The sequence below is a fragment of the Neolamprologus brichardi genome, chromosome 10 (genome assembly GCF_056152115.1).
Source record: "Neolamprologus brichardi isolate AB-2024 chromosome 10, ASM5615211v1, whole genome shotgun sequence".
Taxonomy (NCBI): Eukaryota; Metazoa; Chordata; class Actinopteri; order Cichliformes; family Cichlidae; genus Neolamprologus; species Neolamprologus brichardi.
In genome coordinates, this window is record NC_142113.1 from 805,180 (window position 1) to 823,474 (window position 18,295).

Sequence of the window (18,295 nt, forward strand, 5' to 3'; positions counted from 1 at the left end):
TGTCGCCCATGGTAACAATCGTTTCTTTGCTGTGGGTCAGAGCTCTCATTCTTAAGGTTTTGCTAAAAGATAATTAATGTTCATTTAAGTCTTTGTGTGGATGGTCTGCAGATATGTCTCTACTATCTAAAGGATGTCAAGACTGCAAACGTCACAATAGAAATATTAATGAAGAATTAATGAAGTTATATGTAATTTAATGAGATGTGCAGCTGTCCTATGCAGTGAAGTAAAATTAGGACTATAGTTGCATTTGGGGTTAGGGCCTAATTTTACAAACTAACCAGTAAAATTAGGCCCAACATGACAAAATAAAATAAAGATAATCAAATCCACAAGAAGATGCTGAAGCTGCTGTCTGGAAATATCTTGCCTTTAAAATGCTGAAGTGAAGCAAAACCAGGAACTCGGCTTTCCTCAAACAGAGCTGCAGAAGTTATATGTTGCTTTCTGCAACTTTAACAAAACTGTCACAAGGAAACAAAAGTAGTGCAACGATATTTTCAACCCCGGTCACCCCGCAGTGTCACACACGATCACCTGAACAAGAAACTCAAGCTTTGGGGCTCAGGTGTAAGAAAGGACGAACAGGAGTCGGTGAGGAAACATGAACCTTACCCTCTTTTCACTTTAGTGAAGTCAAATGCGACCTGTCTGTAGGACACAGCCTTCTCGTTCAGGTAGCGGCTGTACCTCCTGATGAACGTCGACATATCGTAGCCTACGTTAGAAACCAGAGAAGAGACGAGTGAGTAGAAACGACGTATCGCAGGGAAACTGCTGTGGATGTTTGTGAGATACCTTGAAGGCCACTTCTGTCCAAAAAGTTGCTGAGGTTAAAAAGTGTGTTTCTTGAAGCCAGATATTGTATAAATCTCTGCAAAAAAACACCACATGTTATGAACCGTGAATGTCTGCAGCAGCGCTGCACGCCCACAGACACTCGAAGCCCGTCACAGATTTAACTGTCTGTGAAGCTGGATTAACTATGAGCTGTTTAAAGCTTTTATACCAGGGCTGTCCAACGCCAGGCCTCGAGGGCCGGCGTCCTGCAGGTTTTAGATATAACCGTGGGTCAACACGCCTGACTCACATGATTAGATTGTTAGCAGGCCTCTGGAGGACTTCAGGACATGTTGAGGTCATTTAAATCAGCTGTGTTGGACCAAGGACACGTCTAAAACCTGCGGGACTCCGGCCCTCGAGGCCTGGAGTTGGACACCTGTGTTCTTGTACCAGTACAGAACGTAACAGCACCGGGTTGATTGGTTGGGCCTTATATACTTAGATTAGTTTATGGTAGCTAACTAGTAACAGAACCAAAAAAAGGACACTAAGACTAAAAAGCAGTCTGATAGAGGTCTTGATGCTCGATCATCCAGGTAAGTAAATCCCCAAAAGTTGATTCTGTCCATGTGGACGTTTCCGTGGGAGAAACATTTCATCATCATCAGGTGATCAACCATCATCCTCAGTCTCAGCTGACTGCACTGCTGCTGGTTTCAGTCATTGTGCAAATGTCCTGCTTATAAGGTTGAAACCTGCAGTCAGCTGAGACTGAGGATGATGGTTGATCACCTGGATGATGATGAAACGTTTCTCCCGCTGAAAACGTCCAGAAACATTTATGTTTGCGCGTGATGCGCATGTAGTAACCCGCATCTTGTGGACATCAGCTGTTTATGCCACTCAGTGCATCACAACTCAGAGGAAAGGTCAGAGTGTCTCACTGCAGCTTGTCTGGTGAAACAGCCGTCCTCCTTTATTAAGTGCTTTACAAATACAAACATTACACTTCCTGTTTCAGTGCAGCTAGCCAAACAACCAGTTGGTGCTAAAGACAGTGGAAGCAGACGGTATGTTCTCGGTTTCTTCACATACAGCTCATTGTTGTGGCGAGGGGGGCCTCGTTTTCCACTTAGTTACTGGTTACCTTACTAATTATTTAGCATACCTGATGTTAGCCTATCAGCTGCCACTAACCAACCTGTTGACCTCATATCCTGTTTTGGCACAAGATGGCGCTAAACATGTTGTGAATACTTGAAACACCCATTTCTTAAACCAGTGTTCACAGACGGCGTTGAAGCTGTGACGGTTCAGAGCTCCGTGGTGTGAACGAGCCTTTGTACTGTTTCATGTCTGCTCGCTGACCTCATTGCCATAGACCATCAGATGGTGTGTGGTGGTGAGAGACTTGAAGACAACCACCCAGCTGGTGCTAGCAGTCCGCTCAAACAGGGTATCAGCCAGCTGAGGGATGTTCACATTCATCTCGTTGGTGCACTGGATCAAGTCTGCAGGATGAGGGAAAAATGCAAAGTGGGAAAAGATAAGCTGAAGTCCTGCTGAGGCAATAATGACCTGCCTGAAACATCAGTCTGTGAATAAATAATTTCATTCTCATCACGTTAAAAAGAAAACAAACATATTCAGGAATTAGAAGAAATCATCAAATCTTTAGAGAAGCCGACATGAACCACCAGGAACAGGAAACACTGAATACAATTCAACTTTATTGTCATTGCACATGTTACAAGTACAAGGCAACGAAATGCAGTTGCTAAATACTGAAAAACGTTTGTAATGCAAAACTTGAATTAAAAGAAACGTTTATATTTAAAAAAGGAAAAAAACAATTTCTAGTACAAAGACTTCACTTTTTTCAACATGGTAATAAATCCAGATTCTAGCTAACCAGTGACCAACCAAGAATCGACTGTGTGTGCGATTAAAGATTTATCGGGCAACACCGTCTGAGATCCTGAAAGAAGAAACATCACTTTCAGGGACTTTTACAAAACTTTATATTCACAACAGATACATTCATCAAAAAACAAAGTTGATCAGTTTCTTGACAACATAACTTTTCCAAAACTACCAGACAGTCAGGCAATGGCACTGGACTCACTGCAGGAAGCCCTGATAAGTTTGCCCAACAGTAAGGCTCCAGGTCCAGACGGCTTTCCAGCAGAATTCTGGACAATTCTGGCTCCATTATTCCACAGTTGCAGAAATCAAGGAAAATGACAGACGTCCACCAAACATGAATCTCCTGCTAAAACCAGGCAGAGACCCTGTGTTTACTACCATCGTCCAATATCCCTTATTAATGTAGACCTTCAAATAATCTGCAAAGCTCTGAGATCAGAGAAGAGAACCCCCTCATAACTCATCCTGACCAAACTGGCTTTCACTAAGGGTAGGCACTGATCAACAAATACACGTAGATGACTTAATCTGATTGACTGTTCATGCAGTAAAAACACTGAAACCACAGTTTTGTTTCTAGATGCAGAAAAAGTGTTTGACAGAGTTAACTGGAAACTTTGGTTTTGATCCTCTTTCATTAACTGGTTAAAAATATGATATAATTCAGCTTGTTTCAGAACAAACGACCAAACATCCTCCAGCTTCTGTCTCCTGAGGCCCACCAGGCAGGGACGCCCACCAGGCAGGGACGCCCACCAGGCAGGGACGCCCACCAGGCAGGGACGCCCACCAGGCAGGGACGCCCACTCTCCCCGTCACTGTTTGCAGTTTTTATCCAACCACCTGCAGCAGCAGTTAGACAGGCTGCAGTGATTAAGGGCATGAAATGCAATACATCCCTCTTTATGCGGATGATGTGTTGCTTTTTCTCCAGCACTCACAAACCAATCTCTCTGAGGTAATCACACTGATAAACTCTTTAGCAAGAGTTTCAGATTATTCAATAAACTGGTTAAAATCAGTTCTTCTGATTAACTGCTCCATAATCCTTCTTCTGCCCCACTGCAATCTGGAAATATTAAATATTTAGTAGGGGTGCAACGATACTCCTATTGATTTTGAACCGTTCGATACAGTGCTTTCGGTTCGGTACGCATATGTATCGAACAATACAACATTTTTAATTTATTTTATCAACTTTCCTTCTGACGATGCTGTCTGTGTTGAGCGCTCAGTGGATCTGCGCTCGACAGTGCAGCCTAGGCGGAGTAGTCGAACGCAGATTCACTGAGCGCAGCGCAAGCTAGCAGACAGAAGCTAAGCTCGTTGCAACATGGCAAATTGAACCTCCCCCACCCTCATTCAGATCTGGCGTTTGGAACTATTTTGGTTTTCATGTGACGTATGACCCTGAAGGTAAGCGCGTCATGGACAAAAGTAAAACCGTATGTTGGATGTGCCACGCAATGCTCAATTACATGGGTGGGAACTAGTGCGTTAGCACAGTTAGCTCGTTAGCGCAGTTAGCTCGTTAGCGCAGTTAGCTCGTTAGCGCAGTTAGCTCGTTAGCGCAGTTAGCCGTCCAGCCCCAAGCACGGGGCGATCCGCGGTAGCTTGTTAACGGAGATTTGCCGTGTTAACGTCATTTCAGATTAACGCTGACAGCACTAGTGGGAACACAACGAATATGACTGCACATTCACTCCGACATCATCCTCGTGCAAAGACAAGTGGAAGCAGACAAAAACAACAAGCAGCATGCTACAAACTTTACCCGAGTCATTTAGACAGCCGTTAGCACATGATTCTCCTTATGGGGACCTGATATGTTTAATATGCTGCTGAGAATATAGCCCAGAAGAAGCGTATAGTATAGCTTTTATTTTGGAAAGAGACATTTCTCTGTAATAAACTCTCTTTTCCAAAGATGAGGGATTTCTCAATCAGCGAGATTTTTTTTTTTATTACATTAAATTTAAAACTTTAAAAACTGTTCTTTTGACTTAAAATATATTTATAATTTTAATAAATGACAAATTAAAAAGGCATGAACATTTTTTTTTGTATTGAAAAAATATCGAACCGTGAATTTTGTGTATCGTTGCACCCCTAATATTTAGGTATGGCATATGGTAGATGGACTGGTTCTTATATAGCATTTTTCTACTCAATCTCAAGCACTTAAAGCACTTTACACAACTTGTGCTTTCACTCACTCACTCCCATTCACACAAACACATTTTCCTTAGTGCTTTCTACCCAACATTCACACACACTGACTCTTAAATGGAAGCTGCAGTAGTTTTTCTGAAAGATGACTTTTTGCTACAGATATGTGACATTTTGATACTCCGATGAGTATGGAGTTGCTCTCCGATCAATGCATCGGAAAGCAACTTGGGGTTAGTGTCTTGCCCAAGGATATTTGGCATGCAGACTGGGAGAAGCCAGGAATCGAACCGCCAACCTTCTGATCAGTACCTGCTTAGCTTCCGAGATCAGACGAGATCTCTCCTACGCTTGCAGATTTAACTAAATTAAACCACATCTTAGGGCTGGGCCATATCATACCGTTCACGGTAATACTGGTATAATGTTGGGCAACGATAAGAAAATGAAATATGGCGATAGAATATGGGTAAGATACGTGTGCGCAGTGCCTTTGTTTACATACGCACATGGCGCCGACGCAGAATGAGAAGGATGAAAGTGGATCGTTGAATGAAACGGATGAACCAGAACTGGTTTGTAAAAATGCTGCAACTTCACTGGTGTGGAACTGGTTTAGCTTTCGTCCGTCAGATACACAACCAAGCACTATTTTTGGTAGCGCATGCTAGCGGGCCGTCGTTATTACCGTGTTGTTTGGAAAATACGACACTTAAAATCAATCCTTTGATTTTTCTGAAAGTCGACAGAGCCCCTTATAATCCCGTGTGCCTTATGTATGAACTCTGGTTGTGTTTACTGACCTCGAAACGATTTTATGTGCACGGCGCTCGAAAATCTGTCAAATGTTTCAGTACGACTTTGCTAAGCTACGAAGCCGCACCGCTTGATGGATTGTCGGAGCATTACGGCTATCGTAGGCGGAGCCTCGCGGAGTGATACGTACTGTGCTTCAACATAATGTTACCGTATTGTGTGTGTATGACCTCTTTTTACGTTTTGTGGATATTATACATGGTTATGCTGAGGATATGTCGGCCAGTTTCCACTGGAAATGCCTTTTGGTTAAACTGTCAGCAAAGAATTTGCATTTGCACTGTTAATTATTTATATAACTTTAATGCACATAAAAAACAGCTGCTTGTTTAAGTGAAAATACATTTCTGAGGGTTTTTTTTGCACTAATAAAGTTGTGGAGTTGTAAAGCATTTTGTCTCGTGTCAATTATATCATCAGTTATATCGTTATCGCAAATTTTCAAATGTATATCGTGATAAATATTTTCGGTCATATCGCCCTGCTCTACCACATCTTACAAAGAAAGTAGAAGACGATCTGGGAAGATGGAAATCTCTACTCAGATCACTCATGGGAAGGGTCACTTCAATAAAAACGATGGTCTTGCCAAAAATAAATTATTTATTCTCAGTGATCCTGAACAAACTTTCAGCTTAAAAACAAAAGACCAAGGATAAAGGAGGACTACATCTGCCTGACCTTCAACAATACTTCTCAGCCCACAGGCTTCAGTTCATCTCAGGATGTTAACACACCATCTTAGCTGAGCCTTGGCTAGATGTAGAACAAGCACGTTGCAATAATCGAGAGATTTCAGACCATTTATCAGCTCAAACATCAAACGACATGAATGCTTTAAAAGCATCAACATCAGCTCTTCTCTGACAGCAGGGTGGGAGTTCCTAAAAAAGACGAGTTGTTCCAGATAGGTGTACGTTTGCATGGGATAAATGAAGACTCAGTATCCCTTCCAATTTCAAAAAATAAATGGGAAGCAGATCTGTCAGATTAGATCAAAACTTCTGATGTAAGATTTGCTTAAACATCTTTAAATTGATTAGAAATCCCAGTCTGCAATTATTACAACACAAAATACTACACAGAGTGCACTATGCAGGTCAACAGGTGTTCAGGTTTCACATCAACTGCTCACAGTGTGATGGCAACACACCTGACAATCACGTCCACGCTCTGTGGTTCCACCAGAGGTTTTGGTGAAGATTTATCAAAGTGTCTGAAATTTAACACTCCAGCCTCCCCTTCAGTTTTTCTCTTGGATGATGTCACTACAGAGATGAATGCAGTCCACATGGCTCTCACCACCGTGGGCCGCTGCATCCCTTCCCTCCCCATCCCCAATTACTTCCCTCCTCCCGCTCCATCACACCCCCCCAGGGCCTTGAGGTACAGGTGTGTCGCTGAGGTGCAGGGAGGCCTCCCTCCTCTCTCCCTGTGCCTCGATGTTATTCCACACCTCAATGACACATATATATGGGGCGTTGGGGTGGACACACTAAACGGCATCTAGAGGACGATCTGCTTATTCAGCCTCACCTCTGGTGCCGGTGCCCACTTCTCAATTTTAAATACATGTAGACATTGAGGGGTTTTGGGAGGGGCCGTGCTGACACCAGCTGTTATCTGGTACAGGGTTTTTGGCACCATGCCCCTCCCCTGTTTTAAATGCACTTCACACCACATGTGATTGGACCGTTCTCTGTTTGCCATCTGGGGCGGGGGGCCGGGGGGCCGGGAGGAGGAGCTGTCCGTCTGGTTGGGGTCTGAGCTGGTGGGCTTCCCTGCTGCTGCAGGACCGGGGGTCATCTCCTGGTTCTGGTGCCTGGACATGGGAGTATAGAATATGTATGGGGATGTGACGGTGTGTGTACTACTTTCAGCTCTGTGTAATGAGTGCTGACTATATGGGAAGGCATGTTTGTATCTGTGTGTCATATTGGGTCATAGACTCCAGCTCTCTCAGAACATCTCAGGCCCCCCAGGTATGGAAGCCCATCTCCCCCCCACCACACTCCCTGCCAGTGGCTGCTGCCTCCACCCACCGGTGCATTGGTGGTTCTCTGTGTCCGGCGCTGGGTACTTGGGTGTGTACTGGCTCACTCCCGCAGGCTGCTTGGCGGGACCTGCCCCCCTTGGCTCGGTTAGGCCCCTTCCCTCGGATCTCTCTGGGCCGGGGCTCGGTCTGCTGTGTTCTTTTTGCTTTTTTTGGGGGGGGGGGCCTTCAGACAATAATTCTGATTGCTACAGTCCCGGACAGGCAAACAATAAATAAATAAATGTAGATATTAAAGGGATTCAAACTGAAAATACAGACAATAAAATACACATTGTCAGAATATCAGCCTAACTTTTCCTCACAAACCTCTCTTCTGAAGTCAATCATATCAGACTACTCCATCAACTGGACTATATCAGCAGCTCCTCTGAATTGTGATTTTAAGAATACCAATACTCATCGCTCTTATTGCCGGCGACGGCCGGGTACGGGCCGACGCTCCAGCACCATCCTTCTTCAGGGCTAGTTGATTTGGCAACTGGATAGCATAATGGTAAGACTATAAGACTTGTGGGAGTTGCAAGTTCGATTCCTGTCCCACCCAGATCAACAAGGTCGAAGAACTGGCTGAAGGAGTTCTTCAAATCTAATGTAACAGATTTGAAGGATGGGTCGGGTGTATCCTTCATGACCAAACCTATCCCAGAATTCATAGCGCGGCGCTGCAAATTCCAGTTTCCAGCAATGGCGGCGCTACTAAGTTTTAATATTCCTCTTATTATTCTTTCTGGGTCACAAAATAAACTTTTAAGATTTTTCAGGTGAGAATGTTTCTGTGTAAACCTCAAATATCTGCTCAGTTTATCAAGACATCACATACTTGCAAAAGTACAGCTCGATAGCTAGCCGGGGGTTCAAGGGTCACTAGAGCCGGTGAGAACAGCGAACTCCCTGCACATCGTTTCAAACCCCCGCGGTCTTTGGCTACTCAGGTTAAACATGATATATAAGTCACTTAGATAACTTAAAAATGTTATTGTTGGGCTTTTTTAGTGTTTTATTTGTTCCTGAGTAAATCGGTTTGGCTGAGATTAAAGTTATTAGATTAGATAAAATAAAACTTTATTAATCCCCTGGTGGGTTCCTCCTTGGTTTTCACACAGCTGAATAAACGTCAAACAGAAAACTGATTAAACAGAAGTGTGAGACGGTCGAGAGTTTACTCCAGTGTCCTGTTCAATGTTCCCTCTAATGTTTCATGTGTCTGAACACACAAACTCCCTGAGCGTCCCTTGGACACTGTGAGCGACAGCAGACGTGTGCACTGTGGTCACGCCAGCATCGAATCATCCAAGTTACATGTTTATTAAAGTAATCAAATTACAGCATTTATGTTAGACTACTTTTAATTACCTGCTTTAGCCCACTTACAATGAGAATTAAAATAAATCTTGTTCATGTGTAGCATGTTAACACTATTGGAAGGAAAAATAACTTCAACTCCAATTTTGAAAACAAAACTTTATTTTATTTTTTTCAAAGCTCTGACTGTATTATGAGTCTGTGGTCTGGGAGAGAGTCTGTAACTCTGTCTGCAAATACAGTAAATAATGACCAATGTTGGGTAATTAATTATATAGTTACTTCTTCAAAAAAGTTACTGAGTTATGCAAAGAAAAGTTTTTTGCAGCTGTTTACCTAAAAATGCAGCCAAGGTGTTTTTAAATAAACATTTCAAACTATTTACAGAACAATCAGCTGTTCTGCATCAAATCTGATGCCACACAAATTATTTGTGCCACAAAAAATAATTTCTGTCCACTCTGAGATGAAGGAGAACAACAGCCTGATACCTGCAGGCCTGACAGCAGCAGATGTGTCACTGCTGTAACACCTGTAACACTCAGCAGTCGCCTCATTGTTCTGACACACACAACAACACTATTGACTACACTACACACTAACTACACACCAACTACACACCAACTACACACCAACTACACACCAACTACACAGGAAAAGGTGAACTATGCTGATGTTAAATCTGAGCGACACAGGAAGCATTTCATCTATAAATCAGAATCTGGAGGATTTTTATGCTTTGGGTGGCTGTAGCTCAGGAGGTAGAGCAGGTCACCTACTGATCGGAAGGTTGGTGGTTCGATCCCTGGCTCCTCCAGTCTGCATGCCAAGTATCCTTGGGCAAGATGCTAACCCCAAGTTGCTCTCCGATGCGTCCATCGGAGTATGAATGTGTGTGAATGTAGTTAGATAGCACTAAGTATAGATAAAGTGCTTGTGAGAATGGGTGTGATTGGGTGAATGTGGCATGTTGTATAGAGTGCTTTGAGTACTCTGTGAGAGTAGAAAAGCGCTATATAAGAATCAGTCCATTTACCACACTAACTACACACCAACTACACAAGATTTGTGCTAAACGTCTCAAATCTCTCAAAACATGCCGTCACTCCTAAAACTTCCCCCTCCCTAAACAACTAAATGCCATGTTGCCATATCATTTTTTGATTGGTGACATGGTACTTTTTTCCACCAATAGGAAAGGCTGGGGGGGGGTATTTCTGCTCACAGGCTTTCGAGCGTTGTCCTTATAAAACGCAGTTTTTCCCGTTTCTTCCTGCAGTAAATATAAACAACGACAGTATTCAGGAAGAAAAACAAACATTGCAGATATTTTATCATAACTCTGGTTTTACGGCCGATCAACACAATTTAAAAACTGGTATAAAGTCCACACTTTTCCGTCAGTTGTTCGTCTGTCCTGCTCACATCTCCAATGGTTGTACACGCTGTCATTAACGTGGCTTCACTCCACATCAGCCGCTTTGCTAAAACACCGGTGTCGGCACATAAGGACGCTGTCATAGCCTGTCAGCGACGTGGATTAGCTGCGTATATACGAATGTGAATCGCATCATTGGCTGGACTTTGGGATAAGGTGGCATCGTTCTGATCCCATACAGGAGCAGCCAGTCACTGAATAACACTGCAGAACAGAATTGTTAAAGTTTTAATTTTCATTTTAATTCAGGTTAGATTTATTTTATTTTTTTATAATATTTTTTTATTATATTTTTTCTGTGCACAGCTTAGAGGGAACATTGGTCCTGTTATATTTTAGACAGCAAGGAGCAGCGGCTGAGTTTATTAAACTCCACCGAGACAATCTGCAAATTTCATTAAGTGTAATAAACAATCATCTTGTCTTAATTTTAGTTAGCACAGACCTTAAACACTTCAAGCTGTAAGCTAATGATAGTTGCTGGTGCAAGAAGCTGTACGTTTCCCATCCAATGGATGGTCCATTGGACGTGAAACATACATGTAGCCTTGCAGACTAATCACAAAAATAATCGGTGACTGGTTGACTATCAAAATAATCGTTTGTGGCAGCCCTAGTTTAAAATGTACTTTTTGATGCAGATCATTCTGCCATGATATACAGTAAAGATAATTGTTTAGAAAATAAAAAAGTTCCTTTCAGTAACTTAAAACATCAAACGCCACCAACAGAACCCAGAAAGCAGCTTTCAGTAGGCTTATTGTTGAGGAATACTTGCTGTATTCATCAATAATGCACAAGGTCAGCTGTGCTGGAAGTAATCTGCATTTACCGAGTCTTGGTAAAGTTGTAAAGTCGATAACCACGAAGCTGCTTCCAGAAATAAGACAGAGTCAGCTGCACAGCCTGTTGTACAGAGCTGTAAATGATTATGACTGTGGTTATCAAAGTCCAGCCTGTGTTCTGTATAGAAGAACGAGCTCTGTGACATCAGAGCCTTTCTGGATGTTGGTTGTATTAAATAAATACATCATGTGTTTCAGAAGAATAACACAGATTTTACAGGCGGGTTAAACTTTCTAAAGCTACTCGGCGAGTTCTTTGAAGGTTAAAGTGTGGGCAATAACATGCTGCTGGTAAATACAGCTGTATGAAGCGCACAGTACAGATCCCTGCTCACATCAAACACGTTGGGTTTACTTTTCTCGAAAGTTTCCTGAAACTCGTAAAAGCACCGTGTGGCCCTGTGATTACAGCGTTACACGTCCAGTATGTGCAGGCCCCACAGACACAGCAAATCAGTATTAACCAAAGAAACGGGAAGGAAATGTGCAACTTTTCTAAACAGGGAGACGAAACTTACAGTTCAAGTGTTTCTTCTTCGGCCCCATAATTTCATGAGTGGTTGCCTTGCAGACAGTTTTGGAAATCGCCGAGCCGGTGACGCTGTGCTGAGCGGCCGTGATCCTGTCGGTGATGCTCTGCCCGGACATCCTGTATCGGCTCGAACAAACTCTCCTTGCTGTTAGAAACGTCTCAGCAGACTGGCTTAGCTTCTTCAAAGGTTCTGTTCCACCTGACAACACAGGAAACAACCAGACAGAGAAGAAGTGATGAGAAGACGGCAGCCGTTAAATGGATCTCATGAGCTAGCTAGCTATCCAACCGGCTACAGATGAATTATTCACACAGCTTAAAAACACGAACTGAATGTGCAGCGACAAATAACATCCCGGCACTTAATAACGGTGTGATACGCACCCTGCCTTTCACTCGACCCGGTACGTCTGTAGCCGTTTTTTCCTCTTCCTGTTCAAGTCAACTCACATGTCGTCGCCAGATGGACTAAATGAAAGTAGAAGTTACTTCCGGTTACATTTTTCACAATAAGTGTAGCCTAATTTTCAGGAAAAATAAATAAAAGCACAACGATGAAATACCACTAACATTTTATGTCTTTGGTGTTATTTTAATTTAGTCTTTACAAAGCGATCAACAGATCAGCTCTAAAAGAAATAAAGTAGTGCAAATGGACCTCCACCATCGGGCTTTAACAGATTCGCTCTCCAGTAATTTTTCCATTCAAGTGAAGCTATTATATGAAATCCAACACTTCAGTTGCCATTGAAATAAAATGTGCATCATTTATTATTTATTTATTTATTTATTTAATTTCACACATGGTACAGGAGTAATTCATTTCCTATACACAACCTTCCTTTCAATTAAAGTAACACTGTTTCCAAAGGAGCAAGAAAAATTATTCTTATTGACACCTGCCCCCCATCTGTGATAAGACAAGTAGGCAACCTAAATTACACTCTGACAGTATTTTGCACATAACAAAAAACAAACCGAACAGAACAATATACTCAACAATGAGCAATACCACTAAACATCAAACTATAAGGATATTGTTTTCTACATTGATACACTGTGCCCTATTAAACCATAAATAAAGATTCAGTTCAAACTTTTATTTTAGCGTAAAAATGTGGAGTGCCAACTGTGCCAAAATTAATCAACTAAATACGTCATATGTCATAAATCATTTTAAATAATTTATTAAATGTGTCAATAATGAATGAAAATAGGAAATAACCAAATAAATATGTACACTTGATCACATTGTTTCTCCTGTATCCGTGGTTGGACTCATATGCGAATGCTCCTTTCCGTGTTCCCTTTTTCCAGGGAGGCAGAGGAGTGTGATTTCCCCTGTAGTTGGAGCACACCCTCCGGTCCCCCTTCTTAAAAACAGGAACCACCATCTCAGTCTGCCAGTCCAGAGCCACCGTCAGATCTCCATGCAGTGTTGCAGAGGCATGTCAAACAAGACAGTCCTTCAATATCCAGAGTCTTTAGGAGCTGAGGGCGAAGCTCGTCAGTACCGGGGTCGGCCACCAAAGAATTGTTTAACTACCTCAGTGACCTCGCTCCCAGTGACGGGCAAGCCGTCCCCTTCATCCTTAGACTCTATTTCATCGTGTCAGTCAGTGCCTGATTATATCCTCACCTGAAGTCAGCAGCACTGCACCTCTGCTGGACACGGTGTGAGTGGAGCACACGTATCTTTCCATGACCTGGATACACAACACTGGCAATTAAAGAATTAAAGTGGTTATTAACTCACTGTGTTAGTTAATATGTTCACATATTAACCCATGTTCACATGAAAGGGGCGGGGTTAGTACCATCAAACTAACCTACAAAGAACATCTCACTGGTCATGTGTCTTTTCTTCCACAGAAAATGATCCCTACCAGCACCAACAGGAATGTTTAATTGGTGATTAAAAATCTTTAAAGAACAAAAGATGTACGAGCAAATGCAGCACTGTTATAAAAAGGACACGATGTGAATGCTGCATTATTGTACGATCTACTGTACAATATAAAGCTCCTTCAGGTGACTGCTGTTGTGATTTGGCGCTGTGTAAATAAAAAATCTGTGAACCTGTTAACTTAGTGAGTGGTAAACGCTTTAATTCCAGTGATCTGTTTTATCACTGAGAGCTTTCTGTGTTTATTGCTAAAGTGACTGCTGCACTTCGGAGTCTACAACTTTAAACTGGATCAATTTATCCTTTAAAGCCTAAATGATATAGAAATTACTTTAGTTTCTTGGCAGATGAAAGTGAAATTAATTTACCTGATTGAACAGGTATTCTTGGTGTGTGCTAGTTTGTTCAATTGTGCAATCCCAGCTGTGTAAAAGAGACTTAGCAGCAGATAAATCTGAAGTAAAACAACATGTATGCATTTTATAAATCACCAAATAATACATGCACAGTCCTGTAACAGTGTGATGCACAGTTTGAACATCATTCAGTGGTTTTGGTAAGGTACGGCACACGTAAAACTTCCCCCAGCAGAGAATCTGTATTGGCTTTAAACATGCTGAGAATAAAAGATCCAGTGCAGATGTAGCACACCAAGTTTAAACCAAGACTCTGAGCAAACTGTTCCCTACTGTTGGAGTTTGTAATTCTCTCAGCTGCAGAATACGTACTGTTTAAGTGTTTGGAAGTAAAGATTAAACATAAAAAACTATTTCAACCACAGGCTTAGTTTACATACCAATTTAATATGAAGTAAGTATAGTAGGTGTCGTGCTTTAGACTCAGATATATAGAAAGTTGCATCTATGACTATAGTTACTATCATCAGGGAAGCATCAGAATGAAAAACTTTAGATGCTGTAGAGCTCCTGGTATCGGGATGTTATTTTCTGGAGAATTTATTTTCAATTCAATTCAATTTTATTTATATAGCATCAAATCACAACAACAGTCGCCTCAAGGCGCTTTGTCATTAGGTGATTATTTCATACCTGCTGATCTCTAATCTGGACCAAGCTGCTCTGGAATAGGTCAGGTTCACATAAGATACCACTGCAATGTAAGAAGAAGTGAGAAGTGTGTAAAAAGTGAACCACCTTATAAAGTAGTCTGACTCGAGCATCAAGCAAAGGTAGCAGGTAAGCAGATATTTTGGGTTCCTAGAGATAAACAATTTATTTACAGTGACCTCCGAAGCTTCCCTAACTTCCCTAATTAACTCATAATAACAACATAAAAAACCACATGGACTAGTCAGCACAGCTCAGCTCTCCTCCATCATCTGAACCAGCCTGTGACTCAACACACAGGGAAGTCAATTCAGCTTCAATCAGCCAGCCCAACTAGCTCACAAATAGCTGAGAATCACATAAAACTCACTACTCCTCTGACTCGCTCATTTAAACAGCTAAACGGCTCTGCATCGGAAATGTTCTTGACAAACCACCTTATAATCCAGAAAACAAGCAAAAGAAAACATTTCTATAGAAAAAACACCCCTCCTCTTGGTTTAGCCTGATGATGTCAGACATGACATCATCAGCACTTTCCCACACCTGCAGGAGTAGTGATGGCCAAACATACGAACAGCAGCTTAAACCTTAAAATGAACTGCGTCATCATGATTGCCTTCAGCTTCTGTGTGATATCATGTGACAGCTCTGGGCTGGTATTGTGCTTTGAACATGTATTTTTTTAGTGGGGTGAAAAAACGGTTATTTTTATGTTAATAATAAATAGTTTAGATAAATAAACCTTCCTTGGTTAAACATGAGCCATGGTGTGTTCTCCATGTTTTGTGACTTCTTGATGTTTTTTACCAATAAAATGATCACATGTATTCGTGATGTATTATTGTACAAACCACACATGAATAAGAAGCATTGAGCACGTTATTTGTAAAATGAATAAATACCACATTTATAAAGTTCAGCTTCATGAATCATTTTCTTTAAAAAAAAAAAACATTTCTGTGCACATACGGATCCACTTTATTTGAAATAAACAAACGACTCTTTTTTTTAAATGCCGGTATACAGTGGACGGCCAGATGTCCCACTTTTACATGGGGACTTGAACGTAGCTTATATTTGTGATCTGTGTGAAGCTGGCAGCGAGCTGGGACGTGATTGGTACGTATCAGGTGCACATGCATTCAAGATTTGTGAGCAAGCGAGAGATGTTACGTGTAGTTTCAGGCATTTGTGTGCACAGGAAGGTTTTTGAAAGAGAAAATGAACAGACTCGTGAAGCTGAACTTATAAATCGTGCGTAAATGATCAGCATTTATTCAGGTTTGTACCCATTCGGGGTGGCTGTGGCTCAGGTGGTAGAGCAGGTCAGCTGCTGATTGGAAGGTTGGTGGTTCGATCCTTGGCTTCCCCAGTCTGCATGCCAAATGTCCTTGGGCATGATATTAACCCCAAGAGTGTGAATGTAGATTAGTTTACACTTGTGTTTAGAGGTGCTTGTATGAATGAGGCATGTTGTATACAGTGCTTTGAGCACTCCGGGAGAGTAGAAAAGCGCTATATAAGAATCAGACCATTTTCATTTGTAAAATACTTGTGCTTCGTATTTGTGTGTGGATTGAACCTTGTGAGTCCTCAAAAGTTACACACAAATCCATTTTTGCCCTTCTTTTTTTAAATACTTCACTATTTTCCTTTTTCTTTCTGCCGTTTTGTGTTGTTTCACTTTGAATTTGTTTAAAAGGAAAAAGCTGAAAATTTAAATAGTTAAAAGTTGTAAATAGTTGGTTCTTGTATTATATGATTTATTTATTACATTTTATGTGGAGTGAATAAATAAAAGTATATTTACAGTGGCCCCTACAGACAAAGCGTGTACAAAACGCAATGGAAGTGCTCCAGGATGCTAGGGGGCAGTGTTGAGCTTTTGTTACCTAGTGGTTACACAAACCAGGAAGTACCAATGACCAGATCTGGTGTGTGATAGTAACAGGTAAATTTTTTTTTTAAATTATTTATATTTACATATATATATATGGCTGTTCGATATAACGATATATATCAGATGACAATATAAAAATGTCTATTGTTTGTTTAGTGGTGTCGCAAAATAAACTGTTTACAGCAATATTTTTCATCGTTCTGATGGTCACTGGCTATATTAATTTCTTAAAGTTCTCTTTCTCTTATATTTAATATAACCACACTACAGACTACACCTGTTTTTATGTGTTGTCGTTAGCAACAACGGTAACACCATCGCCTGTCCGCTTGTTTATTTTCCACATAGACCTTTCACAATAAAGCTCAGGATCCTGTTGAGACTTTTCAAAATAAACTGAATCATGTGAAAGAGTATGCAGAGTGCTTGCGGATGAGAAGCAAAAAAGAGCCGTCAGGTGCTAAAAAATAAACTTTAGACTCAAACGTTAGAACAGCACGTCGTGTAATAAATACAAAGAAAACGGCGGCCGTTACAGCTCATGTCTAAAAATGTATCGTTTCATGCATCGGTTAAAACACTCGACTCCAGCTACACGATGCTCAGCTGGAAACATTTCACACAAGTCGAGCTGCCCGAGATTCACAGAATTTACAGAAAATGTTACATTTTTGTGATTTATATCGTTATCGGGACGATAGATGTCTTATATCGTGATATGAGATTTTGGTCATATCGCACAGCCCTGTATGAGTGCTTGTGTATAAATACACAAACAATACACATATGTTTTCAATTGTGTAATTGTGTAATTGTGTAAGTGATCTTCGTAGCACTGTTTTGGAAGTTCAGTTAACGCTAGACATGTGTTTTGGAGTTTGTAGGTGTTTTGTCTCTAGGGGCCACCGTATATATTTATATATAAACATATATAAATAAAACCACGTTTTTTTACATTAATAATTCCTTTTGTGCATAATTTTATATTGTTGTTAATAAAAAATTAATTAAAGCAACAAAACAACCGGTTGGGAGCCGAAAGACCTGACTCTTTTTAGTGATTCGATCCGAAAGATCCGGTTCTCTAAAAAAGACTCGGAATTCCCATCACTACCACACAGCATGACTGAGAGAAACACGGGAAATACACAGAGGGATAACGAGGGAATGGGACACAGGAGGAGAGCACAGCAGCACAGCTGGGAGTAATCAAACACAACAAGAGCAGGGGAAGCCAAACTAGCCACACTGACGCGACGAAGGCTGTGCAAATTCAAAGAGTCCTCCAAATGTGGCGACAAATGCCTCCTTGTTTTCCCCGAATTTGAAGGATGGGTCGGTGTGTCCTTCGGGTCCTACCATATCCCAGAATTCATTGTGGGCCATACAGGAGTTTTTCTGATAACGATGGCAGTCAAAACGGGAGTTAATGCGGGAGACGAAACACTTTCAAATGTAAGTGTATGAAAATCTGGTGGTACAAAAGTTACATTTTTATAGCGGTTGTGTTGTTAGGCTTTGGCTTCTGCATAGACATGTTTTTTAAATT

The 18,295-nt window shown here is 41.4% G+C and overlaps 1 protein-coding gene across 5 annotated transcripts in view; it reads right to left on the minus strand.

The window, feature by feature from the left end:
• The window catches only part of LOC102798307 (phosphatidylinositol-binding clathrin assembly protein-like), a 31,110-nt gene extending 18,751 nt beyond the window's left edge, over positions 1-12,359 (minus strand). For all 5 annotated transcript variants that reach the window (XM_087846998.1, XM_087846997.1, XM_087846996.1 and 2 more), the window contains exons 1-5: positions 12,255-12,359; positions 11,857-12,069; positions 2,155-2,297; positions 802-877; positions 619-721 (exon numbers count right to left, since the gene is read on the minus strand). In XM_087846998.1, coding sequence (XP_087703124.1) covers positions 619-721; positions 802-877; positions 2,155-2,297; positions 11,857-11,986 — 452 coding nt within the window. In that variant the 5' untranslated portion in view covers positions 11,987-12,069; positions 12,255-12,359. The remainder of the gene's footprint in view (positions 1-618; positions 722-801; positions 878-2,154; positions 2,298-11,856; positions 12,070-12,254) is intronic.
• Between the last annotated feature and the right edge of the window lie 5,936 nt (positions 12,360-18,295).